The 27,227-nt window shown below is 37.2% G+C and overlaps 1 protein-coding gene across 3 annotated transcripts; it reads right to left on the minus strand.

Moving 5' to 3' along the window:
- LOC117297621 (ERO1-like protein beta) lies at positions 1 to 26,932 on the minus strand. 3 transcript variants are annotated; one of them, XM_033780758.1, is made up of 15 exons: positions 26,652 to 26,932; positions 26,226 to 26,415; positions 22,502 to 22,621; positions 18,697 to 18,780; positions 14,212 to 14,268; positions 13,326 to 13,497; positions 12,587 to 12,707; positions 10,700 to 10,758; positions 9,814 to 9,831; positions 7,533 to 7,625; positions 5,029 to 5,211; positions 4,161 to 4,291; positions 2,379 to 2,465; positions 1,420 to 1,520; positions 1 to 362 (listed from the first exon to the last, which is right to left on the minus strand). In XM_033780758.1, the coding sequence occupies exons 2-15, from the start codon at positions 26,340 to 26,342 to the stop codon at positions 263 to 265; spliced, it is 1,443 nt and encodes a 480-aa protein (XP_033636649.1). In that variant the 5' UTR covers positions 26,343 to 26,415; positions 26,652 to 26,932; the 3' UTR covers positions 1 to 262. The 3 variants fall into 3 exon arrangements, with proteins under 3 accessions (XP_033636649.1, XP_033636640.1, XP_033636658.1); XM_033780749.1 differs by having other exon boundaries at positions 26,226 to 26,932; XM_033780767.1 differs by lacking the exon at positions 9,814 to 9,831 and having other exon boundaries at positions 26,226 to 26,932.
- Between the last annotated feature and the right edge of the window lie 295 nt (positions 26,933 to 27,227).

Here is a 27,227-nt window from a genome sequence, read left to right on the forward strand (position 1 = left end):
TGAACTTTTGTTTTTTTCTGTACCGAAAGTGTCCAATGGCTTTAAAAAGAACAGAGTGTAGGTACATGTATATTGCGTATTACCTAAAGACTTAAGGAAAGAATCTTTCTTGAGGTATTGCTTCAAAAGCAATTCAACACTAAAATCCTTACAAATTCTCAAAGTGAAATAAAGGTATCAATAATTTACAGTACCAATGTACAAATACAAATAGGGGAAGGGGGGGGAAGAAAAAAGGAGGGATTGTGATTGACGATGCCTGTCATAGGAAAGGAGACTTCCCAGGGCTATTGACTTTTCTTGAAGTGTCTTCAGAAAGTAATGCTTGAAATTCTTGAACCTTGTGGATGCTGCTAGAAAGCCTGCAAAAAGATTTAAAGAGAAGAGTATTGAGATAGGCAACAAGGGATACAATGCTTGCTGAAAAATATAAATGCTGGAGAACATACACAATACTTTTCACTAAAATATAACATTTATTTCCACATACGCACATGGAGGCATCATCCTAAAAGCAGAGGCTTGTGATGGATGCGCCCGTTACAACAATACTAAACAAAACAGGAGAAACAGCACTAAATTGTAGAACGAGGTTACATAACGCAGAAAGGTTAACAGACACTACTGCTTCATCCGTTGGATAAGACCCTTACGCTATGTTGGTTTAGTGCTTTTTACAATATTAGCAAGCCAGTCCGTTTCTCTACATTTGACTTAAGCGGTCTAAAAATAGGAGGCTTCTGTATCCTGAAACCAAAAACAATTTGCTTCCTGAGGGATTTCAATCAATCCACACAACAAATAAATATAATAATAATAATAATAATAAACCGTATTTATATAGCGCATATCACTAAAACAAAGTCCCTACGCGCTAAGGAAAACAAAATAAAGGAAGAATGAACCATCAAAGAAAGTTACTGAAAAGCGTTGAAAAGATGAGTTTTAAGGCGTTTTTTGAATGTGTCAACTGTGGAAGCATCCTTGACAGACTCGGGTAAGCCATTCCACATTTCAGCTGCAGCTACTTGGAAAGAGCGAGCACCATAAGATTTTGTAACAGGGGTGGAAATGACAAGAAGAGACTTTGACTTATAGCGTAAATTTCTCGAAGGAATGTATTTGTGAACTAAGTCCTGAAGATAAATCGGGGCTGTGCCTTGCAAACATTGAAAAGTTAAAAGGAGAGTTTTGAATTTAATTCTAGCATCAAGTTCTCTTGAAAAATTAATTTTGACCCTTACGAACTAGCTTTTTCCGCGCCAGCGCTGTCTCGTGCCAAGGTCTCAAGGCTAAAAATCAACACAGCCACTATTCTCTCCCTCAAGCACATAATTGGCAAAACGGCAAAAAAGGATTGAACAGGAACTTAATGTTGTCTCTAACATCACTAACTTCAGAGTTTCTCCCAACACCTACCTTCCGAATCCATTAAAGAGGGAGATGATTTCCTGCCGACCAAGGTTGAGTTTATCTGGACTCGTAAAAAGAATCTTCAAAGCAGTGCCAAGACCTTGAATCTGGATGTAAATGTACAGTAAGTTTTGCTCTGTTTTATGGTTAAAAAAATCATTTTATGTAAATTTTGTAAATTTGATGTATAAAAGGCCGAATTGAATTTTCCATTGTATTGTGGATGATAGAGTGAATTGAAATTTTATAAGATTATGGAAGATTAAAGATCGGTTCAAACTTCCTGCGATTGTGAATTCAAATTATTGAACATAAGTTTTGACGTCCTAAATTCACCAAAATGATTTGCAAAAGTTTACTTGTGCTCTGCGAAACATTCACAGTGAAAACAGGACTGTGGCGCCAAAATTTGCACCATGAATAATGAATAGGGCTTTACTGGATTTCAAATACTAACTGCCAACAGAAAAGGGTTGAGTTTTCAATAGAGACAAGACACCAATTTGCCCAATTTCATGGCTCTGCTTACCGCCCAACTCTAGGCTTAAGATCACTACTCTTCGCTTGCAGGGAAAGCGCTGAATTTCTGCGCGAGCTGTTTGAGCGAGGGATGCCTAGTTACGTGGAGTACGCACTCGCACAAGCCAAAATTCCCCGCTAACCCATGAAATACGCTTGACGTAAGTGTGGAATTCCCTGCTTTCGCATGTGCAGATTCTTTGCTTATGGTGAGCAGAGCTATTAAAGTGAGCCCCGGTCACTTGATACTCATAATTTGGTGCATGTTATGATCATAAAAACACACTTCTGCTTAGCGCAAAAATATGCAAACCAACAAACAGCTTTATGACCATTGGGTCCAGGGCAAAATCTTGGGGAAAGAGTGAATGTAAGAAACGGGAGCATTGGAACCTTCTCTTTATCACACCCATTAATATTCACTGAAATATTTCTTGAAAACCTACCTGTAACTTTCCCCATAGTTTGCATTTGTCGCATCCAACACAGTCCATAATGCGGGAAATATTCAAAAAATGATTCCTAAATTCTTCCTGCCAAAAAAAACGTAACAAATTTAAATTATTATTATTATTATGATTGAAATAAAAGACCAATTTATTTACATCGCACCATGGCATAAGGGTAAAAACCCAAAATTATAAATTTGATCCCCACTGCAAATTTAACATCTATTAAAGCCATTGGACCCTTTCGGTACAGAAAAAAAAAAAAAGTTCACAGATTTACAAATAATTTACAGGGTTTACAGAAGGTAATGGTGAAAGACTTCTCTTGAAATATTAGTCCATGAAATGCTTTACTTTTGAGAAAACGGTAAAACAATATAAATTCTCGTTAACGAGAATTACGGATTTGTTATAAACACATGTCATGACACGGCGAAACGCGCGCAAAAACATGAGTGGGTTTTCCCGTTATTTTCTCCCGACTCCGATGTCCGATTGAGCCTAAATTTCCACAGGATTGTTATTTTATATATAAGTTGTGATACACGAAGTGTGGGACTTGGACAATACTGTTTACCGAAAGTGTATAATGGCTTTAAATTGGTACCCGCTGCTAACACATAGGAGTCTAACTGCGTCTGGCAACCAGGCCATCTCGGCAGTCTAGTAAGACATCTGCTCTAGCAATTCAAAGTTGTGGGTTTGAATCCCACATGAGTGAGTTGCCTGTGGTTTTTCTCACATAAATCAACAAATTACTGAGTAAACAGTGCTTAATACACACCAGTGCACAGTGAAAACAAATGTAACAGTGTAGTAGTGCAATCTTCAACCAACCATACCAGAAACCACTTAGGCAAACACAGAGAATTTAGACGTCACATAAGTGTCCTTCCTTAAAGACACTGGACACTATTGGTAATTGTAAAAGACCAGTCTTCTCATTTGGTGTATCTCAACATATGCATAAAACAATTTGAGCTCAATTGGTCATTGGAGTTGCGAGGTAACTATGAAATAAAAAGACACCCTTGTCACACGAAGTTGTGTGCTTTCAGATGCTTGACTTCGAGACCTCAAATTCTAAATCTGAGGTCTCGAAATCAAATTCGTAGAAAATTAATCCTTTCCCGAAAACTATGTCACTTCAGAGGGAGCCGTTTCTCACATTGTTTTATACTATCAACCCCTCCCCATTACTCGTTACCAAGTGAGGTTTTTATGCTGATAATTATTTTGAGTAATTACCAATAGTGTCCACTGCCTTTAAGGACAGAAGTGTGTAGACAAGTACTTGAACCCATGCTGATCATAAACACCAAAAATTTAGTACAGTGGTGAGCTCAGCCACAACACACCACAGTAAACACATACGTATCAAGAGCCGGCCACAACACACCACAGTAAACACACACGTGTCAAGAGCCGGCCAGAACACACCACAGTAAACACATGTGTCAAGAGACTGGGCCCAATTTCATAGAGCTGCTTCAGCAGAAAATACAACTTGACACATTTCTACTAAGCAGAAAAGAGCAGGATACCAGTCACAAAAATGTGACTGCTAACCTGACTCTGGTAAGCATGATTTTTTTTCTTTTTCTTAGCTGCTTTTTGTTCTTAAGCAGCTTTATGAAATTGGTCTCCTGACCAAGGGACAAATCAGCCTACTTGCTTTTTCTCACGACGTGTACCACACAACTAACATGAATAACTTTTCACGTAAACTTTAACCTTGTTCCTTCAGAAGTAAACTAAACCTTGCAGTACATTTCTTACCTTTAATATTTTAGCCTGTAGTTTGTCACCCTGAAACATTGTACTCTCATTAAAATGATTTGGAAATTGTTTGACCACCTCCAAAATTTCTGTGATTTCGTTTTTCAGTTCTGCGTCTTCAGCAGTTTCACCTGAGGAAAAAGAACATTGTAGTTAGCTTGTCATTTCACTATATAGATAGTCAGCTTTTTCACTTGTCAATATTTCAAATGAAATAGGGATGCTTTTTAACATTGATCTAGCCAGCCGGAACAGCTTGGAGAGAATGTTGACTGTTCCTCTTGTGTTATGGGAGAAAGCTGCAACAACTTAAATCAGAAAATTATACTTAATGGTATTGTTTGTTAGAATACATTATTTGGCTGACAGATCTACATGTAGTAAAATGTCTTGTTAAGTGTCACCTAGGCCAGGCAGGTTGGTAACTTTTTACACAACAACCAGGTCTCAATTTCACAATTCTCCAAGATTCATCTTCATATGAAGTGTCAACATTATTACCATAGTAATTTGAATTGCAACATCACGCTTTGCTTAGCAATCAAAATTAATACACATCCTATCAATCTTGGCTCTCTGTTGCATTGTTAGGTGAACTTATTCCCGCCAGCCTTTGCATTGGACCCAGCTCAATGCATAAAAGGCATTGAAGTTTTCTGGGACTGGGATTGCACACAGACATGCTACAGGCATCTAGAACCTTGCTAAAGGCAGAACAGTGCAACAAAGTTTGGGGTTTGATTTGGTTGCAAACCACATCAAAAACCTTGGTGCGTTTTAGCTGTACTGGTATTTGGTAGGACTTAAAGCAAGCAAGTCTCCAATTCGAGAGAGAGAGAGAGAGAGAGGGTGAGAAAAATCCCCAAACCTGTATAGAATGATTCCTGTCCAAGTAGAGGGGCGGTCTTAGCTAGTGCACGGAGCACTACAAGGTAAGTAAAGTATAGGTTTTTCAGTCGTATGGGGCCTTCACCATCTGTTGTTTCTGGATCAAATCTTTTCTGGAACTCGTCCACGCTGGGGCCGAATGTCTCAACACCGAACATCCCACCTGAGAGAAAGCACACAAGGCAAATTATAATGAAAGCAATTCAAACAATATTCATCCTAGATTGTGGGTTTGAATCCCATCCCAGTAATATGACTGTAATTGTTGTCCATAGAGATAGGGAAAGTACTGAGTATACAGTGCCTACACACATCAGTGTATATAGGTAAAACCAAAACTAATCACGATGCAAATTTCCATTGTTAAATTCAAACACTCTTACCACGACCATCTCAAATCATAAACAATCCATCCCATGAATTTGTCTAGAATTTGATGGATTTGGTACTGTTTATCCAAATTGCGCACTTTTACCAGGAGTTTTTGTAAAATTGTTTATACTTGTTTTCTTGTTGGTGTCAGTTTGTATTTAACAGTGGGCATTTTAATGCAAGCCTCCTTTTGTTTACTTTTCTCTCATTTTCACCATTACGAAATGAATCGAATTAGTAACAACAATTTTGGATGTCCATAAAACAGGTCCAGGCCAGAACGGCCAATCGAAGGGGTTAAGATACAAGAACAGGATGGGGATCAGCTCGGAGAATATTAAAAAAAGAAATATCTGCTTCATTTGAGGCGTTACTTTGTTCTTCAGTGTATATGGTATATATTAAATTATCAAGTATGGGATCAGGTTGGCCCAGTGGTTTCTTTCCCCTGCCTTTCACCTCGGTGGACCCCGTTTCAAATCCCACCTCGGACCGGAGCCTTGCATGCGGATTGGTTTTTCAGTCCCTGCCTGATTGCATGGGTTTTCCCCTATCCTCCCACATCTAACACTGAACATTTCTTCTCGTGCCCTTTTCAAAGTTATTAGCGCCAATTAATAATATTAATTTTATATCATACAACGAAAACACTTGACTCAATTGTTTGCCGAATCATTCAAACATTGAGAAAGAGTGTAACCAAAATGCTTTTCAGTTGCAAGGAGCAACGGTAGTAGACGCAATCCAACGTACCTGATAAAAAGTATTATCTTCAAGTACGTGCTAATCCTCCAATCAGATTCGCAGAATGGAGTGGTGATAAAAACCTATATTGCACGGTAAGCTTGGGCGGTTCCTTCGGTTACCCGGTTCTACCCGGTTCCAAATTGAAAACCGGACCGGCGGTTCCACTCTTCTGTGGAACCGGGTACCCGCTTTTGTCGGTTCCGATTTTAAAAGACCGAGTCCCAACTATAAAAGGCTCTGTGGAGCCGATCCTGCGACGAACCGGCTCTAGAAATTGAGGCTTGATGTTGAAAGCGGTGACCGCAGATACAGTGTGCAAAGGCTTCAAGCCGACATGAGTATCAACTATCACATGTGGCTGCATACACAGTGCACAGCCCCCTCCAATGCATAGGCATCTATACATGTATATCTCATGCATATACATGTACATGTACAGAGTCCAAAGTCCAAATAGACAGCACGTTGTGATTGGCTGCCGATATATCCATATTCATAAAAGCTTGCCCCATGCACAAAACACACAGTACTGTATGCATGTACAGGCATGTACAGGCATGTACACTTGTATGTACAGAGACAACACACTGCATGCACTACGGACATACTGCACTACGGACGTACTGCACAACGGACGTACTGCACTACGGACGTACTGCTACACAACGGACGTACTGCCGGCTAAATCAAAGACTTGTTTAAATGCAGGGAGAATAGGTGCTCGGTGGCACGATGTCTGATTGACTTGGGGTGGGTATTCTGGTATTTTCGTTAAAAATAGATCGGCTCCAATTGTGTGTGTGTGAGCTCGGGACCGTTGTCTGATTAACTTGGTTATTTTCAGTTAAAATAGATCGGCTCAATTGTGTGTGTGAGCTCGGGACGGGCGGCTTATGTTTTATATTAATTGGAACCGGGTATGTCTCAGAACCGAGCTTTTTTTCGGAACCGGAACCGAGCCCCAAATTTCTGGAACCGCCCAAGCTTATTGCACGGCTAATATCACTACCATGCGTCTTGTGTGTTCTATGTCACGAACCAAGTTTGCTTGAAGATAAATACGTTATCACACGCGCGCTCGTGGAAATACGGAAAATATAGCGCGTCTGCGTCCCATATCCAACTCGGCCTTCGGCCTTGTTGGATATGGGATGCAGAAGCGCTATATTTTTCCGTATTCCACTCGCGCTTGTGTGATAACTTATAATGTGCACATAGATGAATTTTAAGGGGCAACATTAGTAGGAGCAACGTCAGCAGCATCGATAGTAGTAGACACAATCTAACGTACCTGATAATAAGTAATGTGCACATAGATGAATGTTTGTTAAGGGGCAAATCGGTAGTAGACACAATCTAACGTACCTGATAATAAGTAATGTGCACATAGATGAATGTTAATACTGCTGTGAAGACCTGATATCAGTCTGTAGAATACCCGCTTCTCAAGACACATTCCTGTAATTAGAGCACAAACACACATCATTATTCTGGTTACACTGAATTCCCTCCTACATCACATAGATACCAACAAGAATAGGAGCACAGTCAAATTAAAAGCTAAAATGTTGATAGGGTTTATCAAACAAACGATGAACACTAGAAACCAGAAAAAAATAAATACTTTAACAAGAGGTGACCTGACATATGTATTTATTTACTGGGGTCTTAATCCAAATAAAACTAATTGTCCATCCTCAAAACTAGATCTCAATTTTTATGTCCTAAGAATGTTTTTTAATTTGACAGTAATGTACATGTACATGGTGTTCCCACAAACCTCTCTTAGTAATGTACATGGAGCTCAAATGTCTACTTTAAGGTGCTCAGTGTTGTAGACTGATCCCTTTGCTGTAGCTAACCATGTTATAATGACATGTCTTCAGGGAACACAACCACGATGTCAAAATAAGACAATTACGGACGTGTCCGAAACGGTATTTCGGCTACAGCCTTGGTTAGATCAGCGTAAGCTTAGATCAGCGCGTCTGCCAGTGTGGAGGAATAGGCAGTCGCGACGGCCGCCGTAGCTGTAGTCAAAGTCGCAGTTTCGGACAGGACCTATGGATGTGTCCGAATTTGCGGCTATGTCTAGGGCTGGATTGCCACCGAACATCATCATGCATTGAACTATAGGACATCCTCAACAACCTTTGGCAACAGTCGTAGCTCTAGCCGTAGCTGTAGTCATAGCTGCCAATTCGGACACGGGGTCATACACACATGTGTATCTAGGTCTGTATGTGTGCCTTACATTGTTTCATCAGCACATTGTGGTCATTTCAACCACTAGACCAATGCATTGTACACAATTTGTTAGTTTGGAGAAGACCCGCCCGGCACTGCCCACTATGGCTACAACATTGCTTTCAACTTATGTGCACAGAATTGTTGCAACCAATCATAACGATACCTGAAACAAGGCCAATAGCTTGATAACAATGTTCCCAAACTTAATGTAGAATAATCAAGACCTTAAACACAGTATAAAAGGTACACAGAACAGACTATTATATGGAGGCTATGATGCACTATTGAGTAACTCAACTCCATGGTTGCACTTACAAGCGACTTGGATCAAGTGATCACAATAATACAAAATAACATACAAAAACAAAACTGTAAGAAAAGAGAACAGCCTTTCAACTACAGATGTGCCAACAAAACTACTCTCATCTGCATCTACTGCATCTCACTGCTCCCAACTCGCTATAGGAGACGGTATATTTCCATGAAAAGATTACAAACCTTCAAGACTCTATTGTCTATTGCACAAACACTGCTAAAATGATAAAGAGCATAAAGAGCATAGAAAGCAGGCAAACTTAGTCCTTCGAAACCATTGCTTGGGGCACAGGAGCAAGCTTGAGCTTCAGTCTTTGGTGAATAATTTTTGCTTTGCTGTTGTGTTGTTTTTCTGAGCAAACTGACCAAAAAGTTCAAGTTTCACACAAGAATAGAACAATTTTTTTTTTAATTTAACTTTTTTTCTCAAACATTGATGATTCAAATTCAGTTTTCTGAGTTTTGGAAGGGTAAGTTCAATACGGTGAATATAAAACAAAAGCTGTGTTTGATGGCCATTATTTTACTAAAAAAGTGTTTCTGGTTTGAAAAAACATTTTCTAGCAGCTCAGTTAATTTAACCGCAGAAACAAATTTCTATGACGAATGCCAACCTATGCTCTAAGTGTTGAACGTACAGTCAGTACACAAAATCCAACTCTTCTACAAAACGGCAGACTCAGAACAGAGGAATCTAACTAGCACAACGCGTTGACCAAACCAGAGCGAACAGAACAACAATCAATGCAGTCACGAATATGAGGGCTCACTCTTTTAAAATAAAATGAAAAAGATGAGATTTTTTGGTCCTTGGAACCAAATTTGAGAATTTTGTTGAGTACGAGGGCTGACCTACACGTAGATTATGGTGTAGGCTTCAATAGACTGTCCAGGCTATTTAATCACAGCTTTGCAGATAATTCCAAGGGCAGAGAAGGAAGAATGTTATGCCTGGTTGCATCGATTTCAAAGTTTTTCTTGAATCAAACTCAATCATGTTTAAACGATCTTGGAAGAATGAACCCTCGTATTTTAAACCAATATTTTTTCCATCAGCCAGTCTTTGGGTTTGATGGTTTACCTTTAAGGTATTGGGAAACTGCAGAGGATGGTGATAAGCAGGTTTGGGTGAAACAGAAGTATGATAGGTTAGGTCATGAGTAAATATTGTAAGGTAAATGACGTACCTCCAAAAGGTTTGGGGAAAACAAAAAAGGGGAAAAGAGAGTGGAGGGAAAAATGGTTGGAATTGAATATGCTAGCTCCGAGTTCAGTTACATTTAAACTGCATATAAATATGGCTAGTTAAAGCCATTGGACCCTTTCGGTTCCAAAAAAAAAAAAAAAGTTCACAGATTTACAAATAACTTACAGGGTTTACAGAAGGCAATGGTGAAAGACTTCTCTTGAAATATTATTCCATGAAATGCTTTACTTTTTGAGAAAACAGCAAAACAATATAAATTCTCGTTAACGAGAATTACGGATTTATTTTAAACACATGTCATGACACGGCGAAATGTGCGGAAACAAGGGTGGGTTTTTCCGTTGTTTTCTCCCGACTCCGATGACCGATTGAGCCTAAATTTTCACAGGTTTGTTATTTGATATAGAAGTTGTGGTACACAAAGTATGGGCCTTGGACAACACTGTTTACCGAAAGTGTCCAATGGCTTTAAATAGATTCAAAAAGGTGTTGCAAGTGGTGAATGAGAGCAATTTGCTGCCGTTTACTAACAACCCAAATGAATTTTTGCCAGGATCCCAACTTTCCAAAACAGAATTATGTTGCATTTTGCTGCATTTAGCAGGATTTTTCATCTCAACTGTAATGCATTTTGATGCGTTTAAGCAGGGTGCCTATGGATAAAACCATGATGGCGGATAGGGATAAGTAGTGACAAACAATTGAAAACAAAAATTTTAAAACAAAATATATATACAACCAATTTGAACACCATATTTACCTTTAACTGACTTCTCTGAAAGCAGTGACTTATAACCTTTAGCATTGACTGGCTCCGGTCTGTTGATGAACAAAGAATAATTATAAACGATTATAAACTCAAGACAGATTAACATAAAGCAAAATTTCAACTTCAAGTATTCTCACTCATTAACAAACAAGGTACCTCAGGTAGTGTGCTTTGTAAACACTCTCATTTAAAGGATTCGGGTACTTTTTCAAAATGTCCACAGATTTACATTAAACTTCCAGGGTTTGAAGATAATGATAGTGGAAAGCTTCCCTTCAAATATTACTAACTGAGGTTGTGTAGTTTTTGAGAAATGAGTAAAACAAGTCACCAAAAAATTTTCGTCTCAAAAAGACGAAAATTATTTCAGCATGTAAAATCCCATTATGATATTATACCAAAACCATAGCATAACTGGTTAATACGTTTTAACACGCTAAAACTGAGACGAAAATTATTTGTTTTACTCATTCCTCAAAAATTACAGCACCTCAGTAAGTAAAATTTCAAGGGAAGCTTTCTACTATCATAATCTTCAAACTGTGTAAGTTTAATGTAAATCTGTGGACATTGTGTTTTTTGTTAGGAAAAAGTACATAGACCCTGTAAAGACACTGGACACTTTTGGTAATTGTCAAAGACTAGTCTTCTCACTTGGTTTATCTCAACATATGCACAAAATGACAAACCTTTGAAAATTTGACCTCAATTGGTTGTCAAAGTTGCGAGATAATAATGGAAGAAAAAACACCCTTGTCACACAAAGTTGTGTGCTTTCAGATGCTTGATTTCAAGACCTTAAAATCTAATTCTAAGGTCTCAAAATCAAATTTGTGGAAAATTACTTCTTTCTCAAAAACTACAATACTTCAGAGGGAGCTGTTTCTCACAATGTTTAATACTACCAACAGCTCCGCATTGCTTGTTACTAAGTAGGTTTTTATGCTAACAATTATTCTGAGTAATTACCAATAGTGTCCACTGCCTTTAAAGACCTGCTTGAACGAAAATGTCAAGTCGTGAACTTTGCTGAATTCCACTTAAAATGTTTTCGATGAGTAAGGAAATCGAGTCATATGATTATAAATAGGTTTCAATTGTGTAAAAAAACAATCTTTTTGTATGCCCTTGTCCAGAGCTTTTCTGCGAGATTTGCGAAAAGCCCCGTTACGTAATCACTCTCAAAACGTCATAAGTAGATAAAGCCGCTTTGTTGCAGCGTGGATGTATAACAAAGCAAACTCCCACAAATGACGTCAGCGGCATTGTCCTTTGACGCCCGCTCTCAACGGCAGAAGTGTTTTTAGTTTTTCAAAAAAACCTTTAGGTAGGGGCCTGATTTTTTACTCGATAATTACGAAAAGTTCAGAAGTGTACACATATCAAAATTACGTTAAAATGGTGAACAAGTGCATTATAAACAAGTAAAAATACCATTTCTGTTGAAAACATTCCGCTCAGGTAGCTGTTTAATTAATCTCAATTCTTTTGACACATTGTTGAAAGCAGTAACTCAAGACCAAAGGTGAGGTTTCTATGCTTGCAAATGACACCAAGAGCTGGACCAAATGTCATAAAGCCTGTAAACAGGGCCCAATTTCATAGAGCTGCTTAAGCACAAAGTTTTGCTTAAGCAAAAAATTCTTGCTTAGTAAAATCAGATTACCGGCCAAGACTCCACTCAATTGTTATGTTAAGTAAACAACAGCTAAATACCAGTCACAAGCACTGTATATGGCATGAAATTTTTGCCAGTAACATATGTAAAATAAGCGAGCGATTTTCAGGCTTAAGCAAATTTTTTGCTTAAGCAGCTCTATGAAAGTGGCCCCAGATGTTTCTGCTTCCGGAGTAGCAATTTGCAGAATTTCTACTTACTTGAAGCAGTTCTCATTGTAGATGCTGTTCCATATCCTCCATGCTGATTTGCCTTTGTAGCCTGTATACCTCTCAGGGTTTAATGTCAAGTCTACATACTGCATACCCACGGACTGTTCATCTGAAAAGAGAAATCAAAGACTGCTCATCTGTCTCCTCACAACAACAGCGACATTTTGGTGGTAAACAAAGGAAATTGCTAATGAAGCTACATGCGTATAAAAAGATGGTGGTTTTTACTCGGTGGTCTAGGTGCAAGTTTGAATCCCATCCAAGTAATATGCCTATGTTTTTTTTTCTTCATGTGACTCGGGAAAGTACCAAGTATATACACAATGCTTTATCACACATCTGGTGCATGGGTAAAAGCAATTAAAATACTTCCCCCCCCCCCCGATACAAATTTAACAGCTATGAAACTATTGCTGTACCCATGGTACCCAGCAATCTTTGTGGTTTAGTTGTTAGACATCTGCTCTAGAATGAAAAAGGTTTTTTTTTCACAGGGCTCAGGAAAGTACACTAAGTTCAGCGTGTGGGTAATGTTTCAAAATGTTATGCTTCATACATAGGTATTAAACACAGATTTTAGGCACACAAGACAGTCACTGTTGTGTTTTAAGCCTCCCAACCCCTACACCCTGGAACGTTTAATGCAATACTTGAAAGGTTAAAGGTCAATTAACAACTTAATGCATATTGTAACAGGTAACACCAAATAGCAATGGTCTTAACCTACCGTCCAGCTCACAGAAAGTGACAGAGATGTCATCATGCTCAGTCCACGTCCTAAAGACAGCTTCATTCTCTTTGCTGATTGTCGTATCCAGGGCACTCAGCCGGATCTCTTCATTTGTGCGAGAGTCGCACGACTTGTCAGACGACGATTCCTCATCCGTCTGCGGATAATACTGCGTAATTAGGAAGGGACGGGAAGATGTGAATATAAAGAACTCTTCACTAATATAAAACTGTAAGGTCTAAATTGCTTGCATCTCTTTCTCTGATAAGACCATTTCATTGCATATTGGCTCACGAAAGTTTGAAACTTGTGTGCGATAGTTTGAAACTTAAAAGTTCTAAACTTGCACAAGGAACTACTTTGCGCTCAACATCGCTAGAAATTCAATGCCGAGTCAAGGTTTGTGGTAGCAGCACACAGAAATCTCTTCTGGGCAGTGTTGGTTGGTTTCAGGAAGACAATCTGAGCATACTGATCGAAACATCGAGCTGTCAACCAACACTACTTAAAAGAGATTGACACATGGTGCTACACAGTTTCAAATTCTTCTTACAACATGACTCGATGAAAACATTAACCTGCTGAAACATAGGATTAAAACTGCTGCCTCTAGCCACCGGGCAATCTCGGTGGTCTAGTTGGTAAGACACTGCTCTAGAATTGCATAGGTCGTGGGTTCGAATCCCACCCAAGTAATATGCCGGTGATTTTTGTTCACAGAAAAGTACTGAGTATACAGTGATAACACACATCGGTGTGTACGGGTAAAAAAAAAAAAAAAAAATGAATATTCTTTACTCCAATGCAAATTAAACATCTATTAAAATGACTTGATGATGCTTCCTAATTGATAGATTTTTGTTTTAAACACATGACCACAAACCTTTTCTTTTCCATGAGCTATTCCTTCCTCTTCTTTTAAACCGCAAGGCACTTGCTCCTGCAGGAAAATTAATATCAGTTTAAATTAATATTGCTCCTGAAGGCAAGGTCTAGAATTGGTGATTTGCCAAAGTGGAACCTTTGAGGTTACATTGTTTCAAGGCAGGCAGGTTTCCAGATATTGCTGCACATCTTATTTTATTCTTTGGTTTTTAAATGTGTATCAAACCTCAAATACTCCAAAATCCTTCAATGATGTACCAGGGCTCGAATTTTACACTGGAATGCAGGCAAGAGGCCAGTAGTTTAAGTGTCGGGCCAGTAAACTAATGAATGAACATGTCCGATGTAATTTCAGTTGAATAAGAATACCTTATGTGTAATACCGAGTTCAAATGTTTACTTTTTACTGCAATGAAGTATTAAAGGCATTGGACACTATTGGTTTTTGAACAGCGTTTGTAATCGTTTGTTATAAAATGCATATATGGTTAGAAAGATGTTTTAAAAGTAGAATACAATAATCCACACACAATTGCCTCGAAATTGCGTGGTTTTCCTTTTACTTTGCCAACTAACAAGGTCGGCCATTTATGGGAGTCCCATAAATGACCGACCGTGTGTGTCGACGAGATACAAGAAAAACCACGCTACTTCGAGTGATACTTGTGTGGATCATAGTATTCTACTTTTAAAATATCTTTCTAATCATATGCATTTTATAAGAAACGGTTACAATCGCTTTTCAAAGACCAACTCGACCAATCCAATCCTTTAAGCTGTGCCAGGATGGTCAAAAATCAAAAATAGATCAAAAGTTTGCTTCTAGTTTTCAGGTACTGAAACATATCTTATTCAAAAAGATATAAATAAAATAGCTAAAACATACATGTGCGCACAATTCAATATTTGTAATAAATTATTTGTCGTCAAATATAATCAATACTTCAGAATCTCAGAAACACTGAAGGATGTTAAGCCAAGTACAGTATATTATGTTTTGACCTAACATCTTAAATTTTGAATGTTATTTTGTATCGGCGAATTATTCAAGTTTAGAACATCATGTTGAATAGTTAAAACAGCTGATCCGCCGCCCAGTACTTAACCAGCATGCAGCATCAGAGTCCAGCATTCTCCAGAAGACGATCAGAGCATACTGACCGAAACGTCGAGTTAATCCAACCATGATCCAACGGTTCTCTTCAGAACCACCCCAACTCATTTAGAGATTGTTATTACATGGTGTTACCGCAAACTCTTCTATATATAAAGGTTTTATTGTTATTTATCAGCCAACAACTATCAGTATAATGTTTGACATCACAAACAATGTTAGTTCACAATTTAATTGTCTAAATCAGTTTTCATAAATCAAATAACTACTCAAGGAGTGATACAACCACATTGACTACAAGTATGTAATTTGTGTAAACTTTGTGTTTTAGTTTTTATTGGCAAATTGTACATGTTTAGACAATCACCATGAATAGTTTAGACAGCTGGTTTTTATTGCTTTTAATAACTAACAACTATTTAATATTAATTCACCTTATAAGGACACGTTGCCTTGGATTGGGCGAGTTGGTATGAAAAGCGTTTGAACTGTTTGTTGGTTAAAAAGATGTTTTAAAAGTAGAATATAATGATCCACATAAATATGCCTCAAAACTGCACGGTTTTCTTTATATTCCGTGAACTAACACAGCACTCCAATTTGTGGAGTAAAATGTTTGACTCCACAAATTGGCCGACCGTGTTAGTTCGCCAAGTTAGTAAAAGGAAAACGGTGCAATTTTGAGGCATACTTTGTAACAGTATGGATCATTATATTCTACCTTTAAAACATCTTTCTAACCTGCAATGTATGCATTTTATAACAAACAGTTTCAACCGCTTTTCATAGACCAACTCGCCCGATCCAAGACAATGTGTCCCTTGAATTATTTCATCTTATAACACATGGATCAAACTGATTGGTTCATGGATGTTTTGTAGGGATCATTAACTTGATATATATTCAACAGAAGTAAAACGAAAATTATGAACAGGTTTGTTTTCGTATCCACCCAGGAACCAATGTTGGTCTCTGTAATGTCGTACTGGTAACCCCATTGTTTTTAAGCTGTCCATCAATATCAACATAGATGGAAAACATCGAGTTAATGTTGATATGTAGCAGCAGGCCAGGTAGATGTTGGCTTTAAGCTGGGGTTCTTGATGTTGGCATTACGTCAGCAAAAGATGTTTAGGCAATAGCCAATTCCAATTTAGTAGAATTGTGTTAATGTTTGATGTTGGCACACGGTGCATTTTGAGAATGTTTGATCTGTTCTTACTCTGGCCATTGTTGTCTGTGTTGTGCAGCACTGATTATAGATAATTTATATATTTTTTTGAGATTGTCTCTTTTTAACTCTATTTTAATTTCTAAGTGTTTCAATTTAACTGTCCTGTTATGTAAGTTTTCCCATATCTTTGGACAATAAAGACAATTAATAAATGAATGAATGCATTAATGAGTATCATGTACATGAATTGATAAATAGTTTATGCCACAGTGCTTCCATATGGGTTACCTTAGGGATAGGGACGATTCAGTGCTCGATCAGTTAGAGCCAACTCATTATAATCCTTATAGGATAGAGTGCATTGTCAATTACTGCGCTCACGTGTCTTTGTGTTTGCCAGTCAATCAGATTAGCCAAGTTTCAGCTTGTCGGCTCAGTGCAAATATAAGGTCCTTGATTGCAATTTCATGTCCGTTAAGACGGAAAGGGCATTAAATGAAAAATGTGTGTAACTTTTGGTTAAAAAAATTCAATCAAGATCCACACATAATTATACAATTTTCTTAGAAAATCAATATCTCCAGCTGAGAAAATTAAAAAATGGTTCATATCTTTTTCAGAATTTTTAGAAATATGCTTGCTTTGGGCACCAAGCTGGGGAAAAAAATCATCAAATATTTCCCTGATATATTCACAAATCTTATGACGCCCAAGATTGAGAGATTTCCCAAAGAGGTAAAATAAGTACATGCTGTCCTCGGAACAAAGATCTAGCTGATCATATCAATCTCAATAAAGCCTCTTGTTATCACAGAACGGCTCCCTAGCAAGCAATCGATACTGTAGTGTGATTACCATAGCAACAAAGGACTTCATTACACAGAATGAATAGTAAATACATGGAGATGGGAGCCTCTTTGATAATTAGCCACTAACACAGTTTAAAAACTAGGAACAAAAAATTGCAGCTATGCACAACACTATGCACAATACAGCTGTTATTACTATTATAAATATTATTAGGGGCCTATATCTTACTGGTAATGAAGACCGTAAGAAAGACAAGACCCCAAAAAAGCGACTAGCACTGTAAGGGGATACAAGCCTGACGTTACCTGGGTAGAGAAGTATGTGTCTGTTTTAGATACATTAATAACAGAGATAATCACTGAAAAATCAGGACGGGACTGAAATCAAGTTAGCAGAAAATTGTTACTTGTGCGCATACGTTTACCACGATACTAGGCAATCTTCGCTTACACAGCCAGCGTAGAAATCAACGCTTGCACAGTAGGCAGAGAATGGGGATCGTAAGCGCACAACCTGGCGGTAAGCAGACCAATGTAATTGGGCCCTGACATGTTTACAGATTTTGTTGTACATGTAAATAATATTTTAACCCACTAAAAAGTGTACTTGTCGCAGTTTCTCATGATGTTCAATTAACCGTGAATTATTGTAGTCACATGTTCATGAGTCCTATAATAATCTCTTCAGCGGTTTTGATACAAGATTGTAATCATTGAAGTGGATACCACACGGCGACAGCTAATTTACTTGAATCACGCCTGATTGACTACACGTTGGTTCATACCCAGATAAGATGGACGCAATGACACGACAAATGGTGTCTAACTTTGTAGCAGGCTGCCCTACCAACACTGATAGCGTTACCTGTATAGATTAGTTGTTATCAATCAGTGTTTTGATCAAGAGCATCGAATCCATTCACGTTTAAAACGAAGTGACTGCACGTGCCAACCACTTCTCTGGCGGCAGCATTCACAAATTGACACCATGGAAATTTGAAACCCCAAAAGCCAAACCAATCTTGCCTTAATTTTTTTCGACACAGTGTTTTCTAATCAACGTTAGCATTTCAGACGAACTAGTTTCAGAGGATGCTTACTAACGTTACCATCTTTATACCAGAAGGCTTTCTAATAGAAATGACAGCAAAATTTACATTGTATTACAGGACTCCTTGCCCGGCCTTGGTGCCCCATCAATATTCCAATAGACTTTAAGATTTTCCAATGGAAGTGCCCCTTGCTACATACAAATGACCTTGCCCCTTTTAAAAATGAAGTTCCAGGCCTGTCATTACCAAAGTGTGACCCCTACCTTTAAGTAGAGGAGATGAGAAAGGAGGTGTTGGAAACGTGTTAATAACTACATGTATGGCAACTACTTACATCTGTACACGGACAGACAGCACAGCTACGTAAGGCGCAGACACTATCGTCAGACCAGAAGGGACAGCTTTTATCTAAATTCACCTGTAGGAAGAAAAGAAAAAAAGAAAAAAAAAACTATTAACGACAAACAAAACGAGGAGCAAAATTTTAAAAAACTGTTTTGAAACTTAAATCATCGCTTCTAATTTATCTCTTTTTTTTTAAAGAGTGATTTAAACATTTTACATTATGTAAGGGTTTTCAGTGCCAAGATTTTAATTAAACGATTTGATTGAACTGTTGAGTCAATTATAAAATACGTGTACATTGTACACCCCAGCATTTTAATTATGATACTGAGGATTGGGATTTGGCAGAAGGTCAGGTGGAGAGACTACTAAAAGCATTTTTTTATGGTGATGTTTGCTTCTTATTTTACTTACAATTTTCATAATACACATTTTATAAAATACTTTGTAAATTGTTGTTCTTTTTTCTCCCCACATTGACAAACTTTAAATCCTCTTTTTGGGGACATTGAGGCTATATTCTCCTTGTGTTATGCTGCTGGAATATATACTATAAAGTAAATAAGGGAATCAATGTGTGGTGAAGAGGTTTTCAACTAGTGGTTTAATCCCAACGAGGCCTGGTTCTTGATAATTTTACCGAGACAGAGTCAACGTAAATTATAAAGAACCAGGCCTCGGCGGGTTTAAACCACTTGATGAAAACCGATGCAACACACTTTGATTCCCATTCATAAATACCTTTTCGGTCAAAAACATCAACACTTTTTGGTCAAAAAGTAAAATAAATGCAAAAATTATTCTGTTCAATGATTTCTTTCAACACAACACCCCTCCAGCTATGAAATGGTAAAGCCCTCCACCACCCTCGGTTAACAACTCCTTATAAGGGAATGCTGTGCGCGTCAAACGTATCGCGTAATAAGGCACAACTGTTTTAGCCGTTGCTCTCGACCAATAGGAATGAAGAGACTGTCTTATAAGAACAGGTGCAAGCTCGCGTGTCACGCCCATGTTTCAACACTTTTTACTGGTCATAAACAAAGGTTTATACACACCCACGTGACGCACTATCCACCAATAGGAAGAGTGAAACTGTCTGAGGTATTTATGAATTATGCTTTAATATATTTTTGTCTAAGCTGGATATTGAGACAAACAATTTTAATTATCCTTTGTGTGTGCATTTTTCTGGTGTAAATCCCACTGGAATAACACACTATATTAAGACAAAGGTATTGTATGCTTCACTTCTGTTTGTCTTCATCACTATAGTTTCGATTCTCCTTTTTATGTGCATTGAGAGGTATTTTCTATTATGTAAAAGCTGTTGGAGTTGTTAACTTTTGCCACTATTTCTAAACATTTGACTATCCGTTGCCTAGGCACACATGTAGCATTGGTGGCACTACATTCAATTCAATTCAATTCAATATATCATTTATTTCCATCCTGAACAGTAAATAACAGAATGCAGAAGACAATATTGTGGAGGCAAGATCAATAAATCCAGCTGATGAGAACCCATCGAGCCTTGTTTGCCTTGTGTCATCAAACATCTGGTCAAACATCAAATGAATTTATAGCAGGAAAAAAAAAAAACAATAATATTTTTGTTGTAAATGGTTGCTTTACAACATGTAAATTCTGACAAGCAGTGTCCAAAACAAGGAACTGCATTTCACCCAAAATAATTCCAGTAGGATTTACACCAGAAAAAATGTGTCAATGCAGATAAAGGAAAATTAAAATTGTTTGTTTCAATATGGTAACATTCAGAAACTCAGATTGTGGGGGCCTTTTCTGAATCCTTTTTATGTTAAAAAATTAATTTAATGTTTTATCAAAAGGCACGCAGATCACAAACTGTTCGGACAATGTTAGTTTATTTGACTCTTGTAAGAAACTTTAAAAAAAATGAATTCATTGCGATTAATTTGGAAGGATAAAATACTTAGGAATGATAAAATGTTTTTTACATCTAGGAAGTGTGGGATTTGAAACATTGCATCAAATAGAAATATCATTTGTAGGAACCAGTCCAGGAAATAATTTAACGCTGACTTCCTAGAATGATTTGCGAGGATCTTTCCTCACTCTAACTAATTCAAGCACCATATGGTACAGTAACTCAGCAGTCATCACCCAAGCTGTTGGCCTTAGATTACTGAGGTAAGCTGTGTCATGTAAAGTACAGTTCTAAGTCCCAAAAAATTAAAGGAACGTTACAGAGTCGGTAAGAAACAAAAATCGTGAAGATCACAGGTTTACATAAAACTTGCACGGTCTAATGATGATGATGGTATTTCAGAAAATCTTTCTGAAATGTCATATTTGATGAGAAATAATTTAAAATCTAATTTTCGCATTTGGGGTTTATCGCTCAGTGAGCGTTTTATTCATTTTTTGTTTTGGCATCGATGCAGTGCAAAATTTGTTATTGGATTCACTATTCTCTCGTGGCCTAGATGGGCGATCAATTTTTTAACTTATACAAGTTTGTCAGTTTATGTATTGGTGAATTACATAAAGTGCTTAAACTGCCAGCAACTGTTTCGTTAGCAAAAAAATCAATTCTGTAATGTTCCTTTAAACACAATTTAGAGTTTGATTCTGTCATAATCCTTTTTTCTTCTTCCTATTCCTGATGGGGAAATGCTCACTTGACAGTGTATACAGACAAGTCTCAGGAATCTGCCTATATCCTTTTGTTTAAAGTCAGATGACACTATTGGTAATTTTTTACTCAAAATAATTATGAGCATAAAATCTTACTTGGTAATGAGTAATGGGGAGCTGTTGATAGTATACAACATTTTGAGAAATGGCTCCCTCTGAACTTGTAAGGTAGTTTTTGAGAAAGAAGTAATTTTCCACGAATTTGATTTTGAGACCTCCGAGAATTTGATTTTGAGACCTCCAAGAATTTGATTTGAGACCTCAGAATTATATTTTGAGGTCTCGAAATCAAGCATATGAAAGCACACAACTTCTTGTGACAAGGGTGTTTTTTCTGTCATTATTATCTTGCAACTTCGATGACTGATTGAGCTCAAATTTTCACAGGTTTGTTATTGTATAGATATGTTGAGATACACCAAGTGAGAAGACTGGTCTTTGACAATTACCAAAAGTGTCCAGTGGCGTTAATGATGTACCTTGCATTATGTTTAAAGGATTTGGGTACTTTTTCAAAATGTTCATAGATTTACATTAAACTTACAGGGTTTGAAGATAATGATAGTGGACAGCTTCCCTTCAAATATTACTTACCGAGGTGCTGTAGTTTTTGAGAAATGAGTAAAATAATGTCATGAAAATATGTTTGTAAATGATTAAAATAATTTTCGTCTCATGAGACGAAAATTATTTTGATGACATTGTTCTACTCATTTCCCAAAAACTACAGCACCTCAGCACGTTATATTTTCAGGGAAGCTTTCTACTATCATTATCTTCAAACTTTGTAAGTTTAGTGTAAATCTGTGGACATTGTGTTTTTTGTCCTACAAAAGTTACATAGACCCTTTAATCACTGGTTACTGTAACAGATACAACAATTGATTTATCCTCTAGCAGTGTCTAGGTTTTCAGTCTGAGGGTGTTCTAATTTGCTCGGTCACAACAAATATGAAACCTTTTTTTTTTTTTAAAGTAACAAGGAGGAAAATGGATTAAGAAGAATGCTTCATAAGCAGCAAGGTATCAGACACACAAATTCCTATATTTTAACTTGATTTACAAGCATTTTTACAGAAAGGTTATTACCACTGGTGAATACAGCCAGAACTTACCTTGAAAAATTTGAAGAAGTTTCTGGTCAAAATGATTTGTAACCTCGGTGCGATTTTGATGTTGTTGAAAGAGGCTACGGATTCTACTTTACAATTGCAATCGTCTACTTGACCATCAAGCTACGTAAAGAGGAAAAATTGATCAAAAACCATGTCATGACTCAAACTATCTTCTTCTCTGAGTTATGAAGCAAATTGAGTTATAAAGGGAAAAGTTTAACGTATTATTAAAGGCAGTGGACACAATTGGTAATTACTCAAAATAATTATTAGCATAAAACCTTACTTGGTAACGAGTAATGGGGAGAGGTTGATAGTATAAAACATTGTGAGAAATGGCTCCCTCTGAAGTGGCGTACATGTAGTTTTCGAGAAAGAAGTAATTTTCCATGAATTTGATTTCGAGATCAGACCTAAATTTTAAGGTCTCGGAATCAAGCAATGATCTGAAAGCACACAAAATGTGTGACAAGATACCTCGCAACTTTGACGACCAGTTGAGCTCAAATTTTCACAGGTTTATTATTGTATACAATGTTGAGATACACAAAGTGAAAAAAATGGTACTTGACAATTACCAATAGTGTCCAGTGTCTTTAAATTACTAACAATACAACAAACCGGAAACCAAAGAGTTTTTGGGGAAAAAAGCACCCCAGCCCAAACTAGAATATGAAGAATGCAGTTTTCAAGAATTGTAAAAAAAATTAGAATCAGAACAATTTGGGCTTTCAAGAAAAATTACAGCCTTTATACACAAGTATATAAATAAGTAATAACAGACTTTATGTAAATTACAGGTTTATAAAGACAACATCAAATATTCAATCAAAAATAGCTTTCAGTATTTTTTGACAATTTTACACAAAACTTTATAGGTCTACTGTAGAACGTCACAGAAATCACCTCTTTCTAAAAAACTACATTACTTCAGAGGGAGCCATATCTCACAATGTTTTACTATCATTAATCAACAGCTCTCCATGTAATTGCTTGTTTCCATGTGAGTCTTTATGCTATTAATTATTTTGAGTAAATTACAAATAGTGTCCCAGTGCCTTTAACACAAGACCCTTCTTCTTATATTGAATCAACCTAACAAAAAACAGAACAATCAAATTTTTTAATTTGCAGAAGAAGAATTGCAACTATCGCGGGGTGCAAAAGTTATATTAATTATCATAGTGATTAAAAATACTCTAATCTGTACAGGGTCGTTTTGATAATTAAATTTTTAATTATTATTTTTTAATTTAAATTATAGCGTGGTGTATGCCATTAAATGTATAGGCTACTCAACATATAAAATATTATTCATTATTTGGATCTGACTGACATTAAAAATTAAAAAACAATTAATTATCTAGGAATATTTTAATGAAAGCTTGTCTTTTGTACTTTTAACAAATTGTTAATACATGGTAGAATGGCCTGATACGTACTGGTACAGGTGTACTTTTACACATGTACAACAGGAGTCTTATTCCAGATTGAAATAACCAAAATAGCAGGTTTTTACTCACTAGATTGTTTTTTAATTATCTGACATGCAGACAGACTTTTGCAACGTGTTGATTTCTTGGATTATCAAGATATTAAAGTCACCTGGAAATATAATTTTTATTTAACATTAGAGTGTATGTTTCTGAACAATAAAATAATGTTTTGAGTACCGGTAATTGTTTTTAACGATTGATATGTATAAAAAAAAAAAAAAATTAAAATAAAGTTGTGTGGGGGGGGGGGTGAAGTCAATCGAGGCAGACTTTGCCTCGATCGAACATCGAACACACGTACGTGCAAGTACATTCAAGTCCTAGTCGTGAGTTTGTACGTTTCGAAAAAGGTTTTTTCTTGCATTTTTCCGGCAATTTCGACCAGATGTATTGCTGCTGGATGCAGCAAAACAACTAAAGATGGGGTCACTGTGCAGCAAACACTTCAAGCGTCATGCTTCGAGAAACCGAAATACACTACACATTTTGACATGAAGAGAAAAGTTCTTTTCTAAAACATGACGCCATCCCAATTTTTCCAGCTAGTGGGGAAGTCGAAGAAGGTACCTGAAAGACGTAACGAACCTAAAGGAGCATTTGCATAACATGAACAAAATCCGGTATTGGTTCAACTTTGAGGGCATGTTTTTAGCTTGCGCCAAGCATCACTATCTTGTGTTGGCACTGCATGAGATTCATCGCGCCTCGATAGACGTCACGAACAGCGCCCTCTCGGGTCGGGCTTATTTTCAAATTTGTAAATAACATGGAAACTAATTTTTTTAAACCTTAGTTAATTGTTTATTGATATTCCACTCATCAAAACACATTAGTGACAAAAGCTTTAATTTGACAAAATACCACTTCCAGGTGACTTAAAGCAATATTGTTTGACTTGAATAAAGAAGCAAACTCATCAAACAAGACGCCACATTCATACCACTTGGCGCATTTAAACCACACATTTTTTCACTCAAGATTTACTTCTCACATGGAAATACTTCCATTATGTCGAGTGCTTATGCACTACAAAAAAATATCCAAAGATCATATTATATTTTCAAATTTGCTCTAGCAAATAATCTGACCTGTTTTAAAGACAGTGGACACTATTGTCAAAGACCAGTCTTCTCATTTGGTGTATCTCAACATATACATAATAACAAACCTGTGAAAATTTGAGCTCAATCGGTTGTCGAAGTTGCGAGATATTAATGATAGAAAAAAAACACTGGTCACACAAAGTTGTGTGACTGTGCTTTCAGATGCTTGATTTTGAGACCTCAAATTCTAAACTTGAGGTCTAGAAATCAAATTCGTGGAAAATTACTTTGGAAAAGTTTCCGTATGGCGCCACCACTTTTTCATTCGATATGAAATAATATAGTATTTAATTTACCTCAATGAGATATCCCTTTCTGTAAATATGAGTGAAAAAGTGGTGGCGCCATACGGAAAGTTATCCATTACTTTTTTCTCAAAAACTACGTCACTTCAGAAGGAGCTGTTTCCCACATTGTTTTTTAGTATCAACCTCTCCCTATTACTTGTAGTCAAGAAAGGTTTTATGCTAATAACTATTTTGAGTAATTTACCAATAGTGTCCACTGCCTTTAAAGGATTTGGGAAAAAAAATCCCTCAAAATAGAAAAGGGAAGAAGAACATGTCTTGGATAACTTTCCGTATGGCGCCACCACTTTTTCACTCATTTTTACAAAAAGGGATATATCAATCAGGTAAATTAGATACTATATTATTTTATTGCGAATGAAAAAGTAGTGGCGCCATACGGAAACTTTTCCCATTTCTTTACCACCCCCCCCCCCTTTGAAAATTGTGAGCGCAAACAAAATTACTTACCAAAAGTCTTTAATTTTAAAGCGTAAATACTTTTCAACAAAGTTACAACCGATTCACCAATATCACCAACGCTAGAAGCACCAATGTAAATTTTCTTTCATTTATAGACCCCCCCCCCCCCTGAAACGTTTCCTGGCTACGGGCCTAACAAGGCCCAAGGGAGGAAGATAAACTACCAAATAGTTTTTTTGTTAGAAAAAGTTTCCATATGGCGCCATCAATTTTTCATCCGATATGAAATATTAGACCTATCTTATGATAGTATCTAATTTACCTCAATAATATGAATTTAGGATATCTCTTTATCTTTTGTAAAAATTTGTGAAAAATGGTGGCGCCATTTGGAAAGTTATCCTTGTATACCCACCTCGCAAAAACATCGGTGTGCAGCCCCACTTTTGTTGAGTTGTTTGATGCTGAGCAAAGCTGTGTCCAGTAAACACAACAAGCAAACCCACAAAAACAACCACCTACAGTTGAACATGGTCAATTGTTGCAATTTCAAACATGACAGGGTAGAGTAGTAACCAGCACAACTTCAATCAAGTCAACAGCACCTGGCAAAACAAGGGTTCCAGCAGTACGTCAATGCATAAGTTGTGGTTCAACTTCAGGCAAACTGTAACTTTAAAAAGTGTAGAGGGGTCTCTCATAACATCTCATATATAAATATAGTCATACACACACCGCCAGCCCAAACACACGACGTACGTGCATGACGTGTACTTCGTGAGCTAGCTAGCCGGCCACCGTCCGTACCCCCACATGGACTGCGCACCCCAATGTGTAATACCTGCCTCGCCTGCTGTAGGCCGGACTCGGAGCGGAATGACAGATTGGTGTTTTACCGGTTCCTACCAGCGGACTGTGAACTATTCATTCCTCATAATGCTATAGGAAATAAACGAGTGTTGAACTCTCTCTGGCGTTCTAAGCCTACCACCAGTAGTAACTATTTTGATAAAAACTCCGAAACTCCAACGACATCAACAAAAAATGCCATAAGCTGACCAATCCTTCAGAAAATACACACTGACTGATTTGAGTGAAATTTCGAGAAATAAACTGCATGTTTTCAACACGCAAGCATGGTGCATATACGTACTGTCACCGCATTACCGTTTACTTTTACGCGAGTATTTTTGTGCGAAGATGGAGACCAGACTTTATCGAAAGAGGGCGCTATGACACAAAAAAAAAAAAAGCACGGGGAAAGGGGCGGGGAACTTGGGAAGAGGGCCATTAATTGTTTCCCTTCGAAAATAAGTAGAAATCACAAGGAACATTCAATTACGATTTCCCAACTCAGCACATTTGTCAGTGTTTATTGTACTTTTATAATAATATTAATAATAGTAAAATAAAAACT

Source organism: Asterias rubens, chromosome 1, assembly GCF_902459465.1.
Source record: "Asterias rubens chromosome 1, eAstRub1.3, whole genome shotgun sequence".
Taxonomy (NCBI): Eukaryota; Metazoa; Echinodermata; class Asteroidea; order Forcipulatida; family Asteriidae; genus Asterias; species Asterias rubens.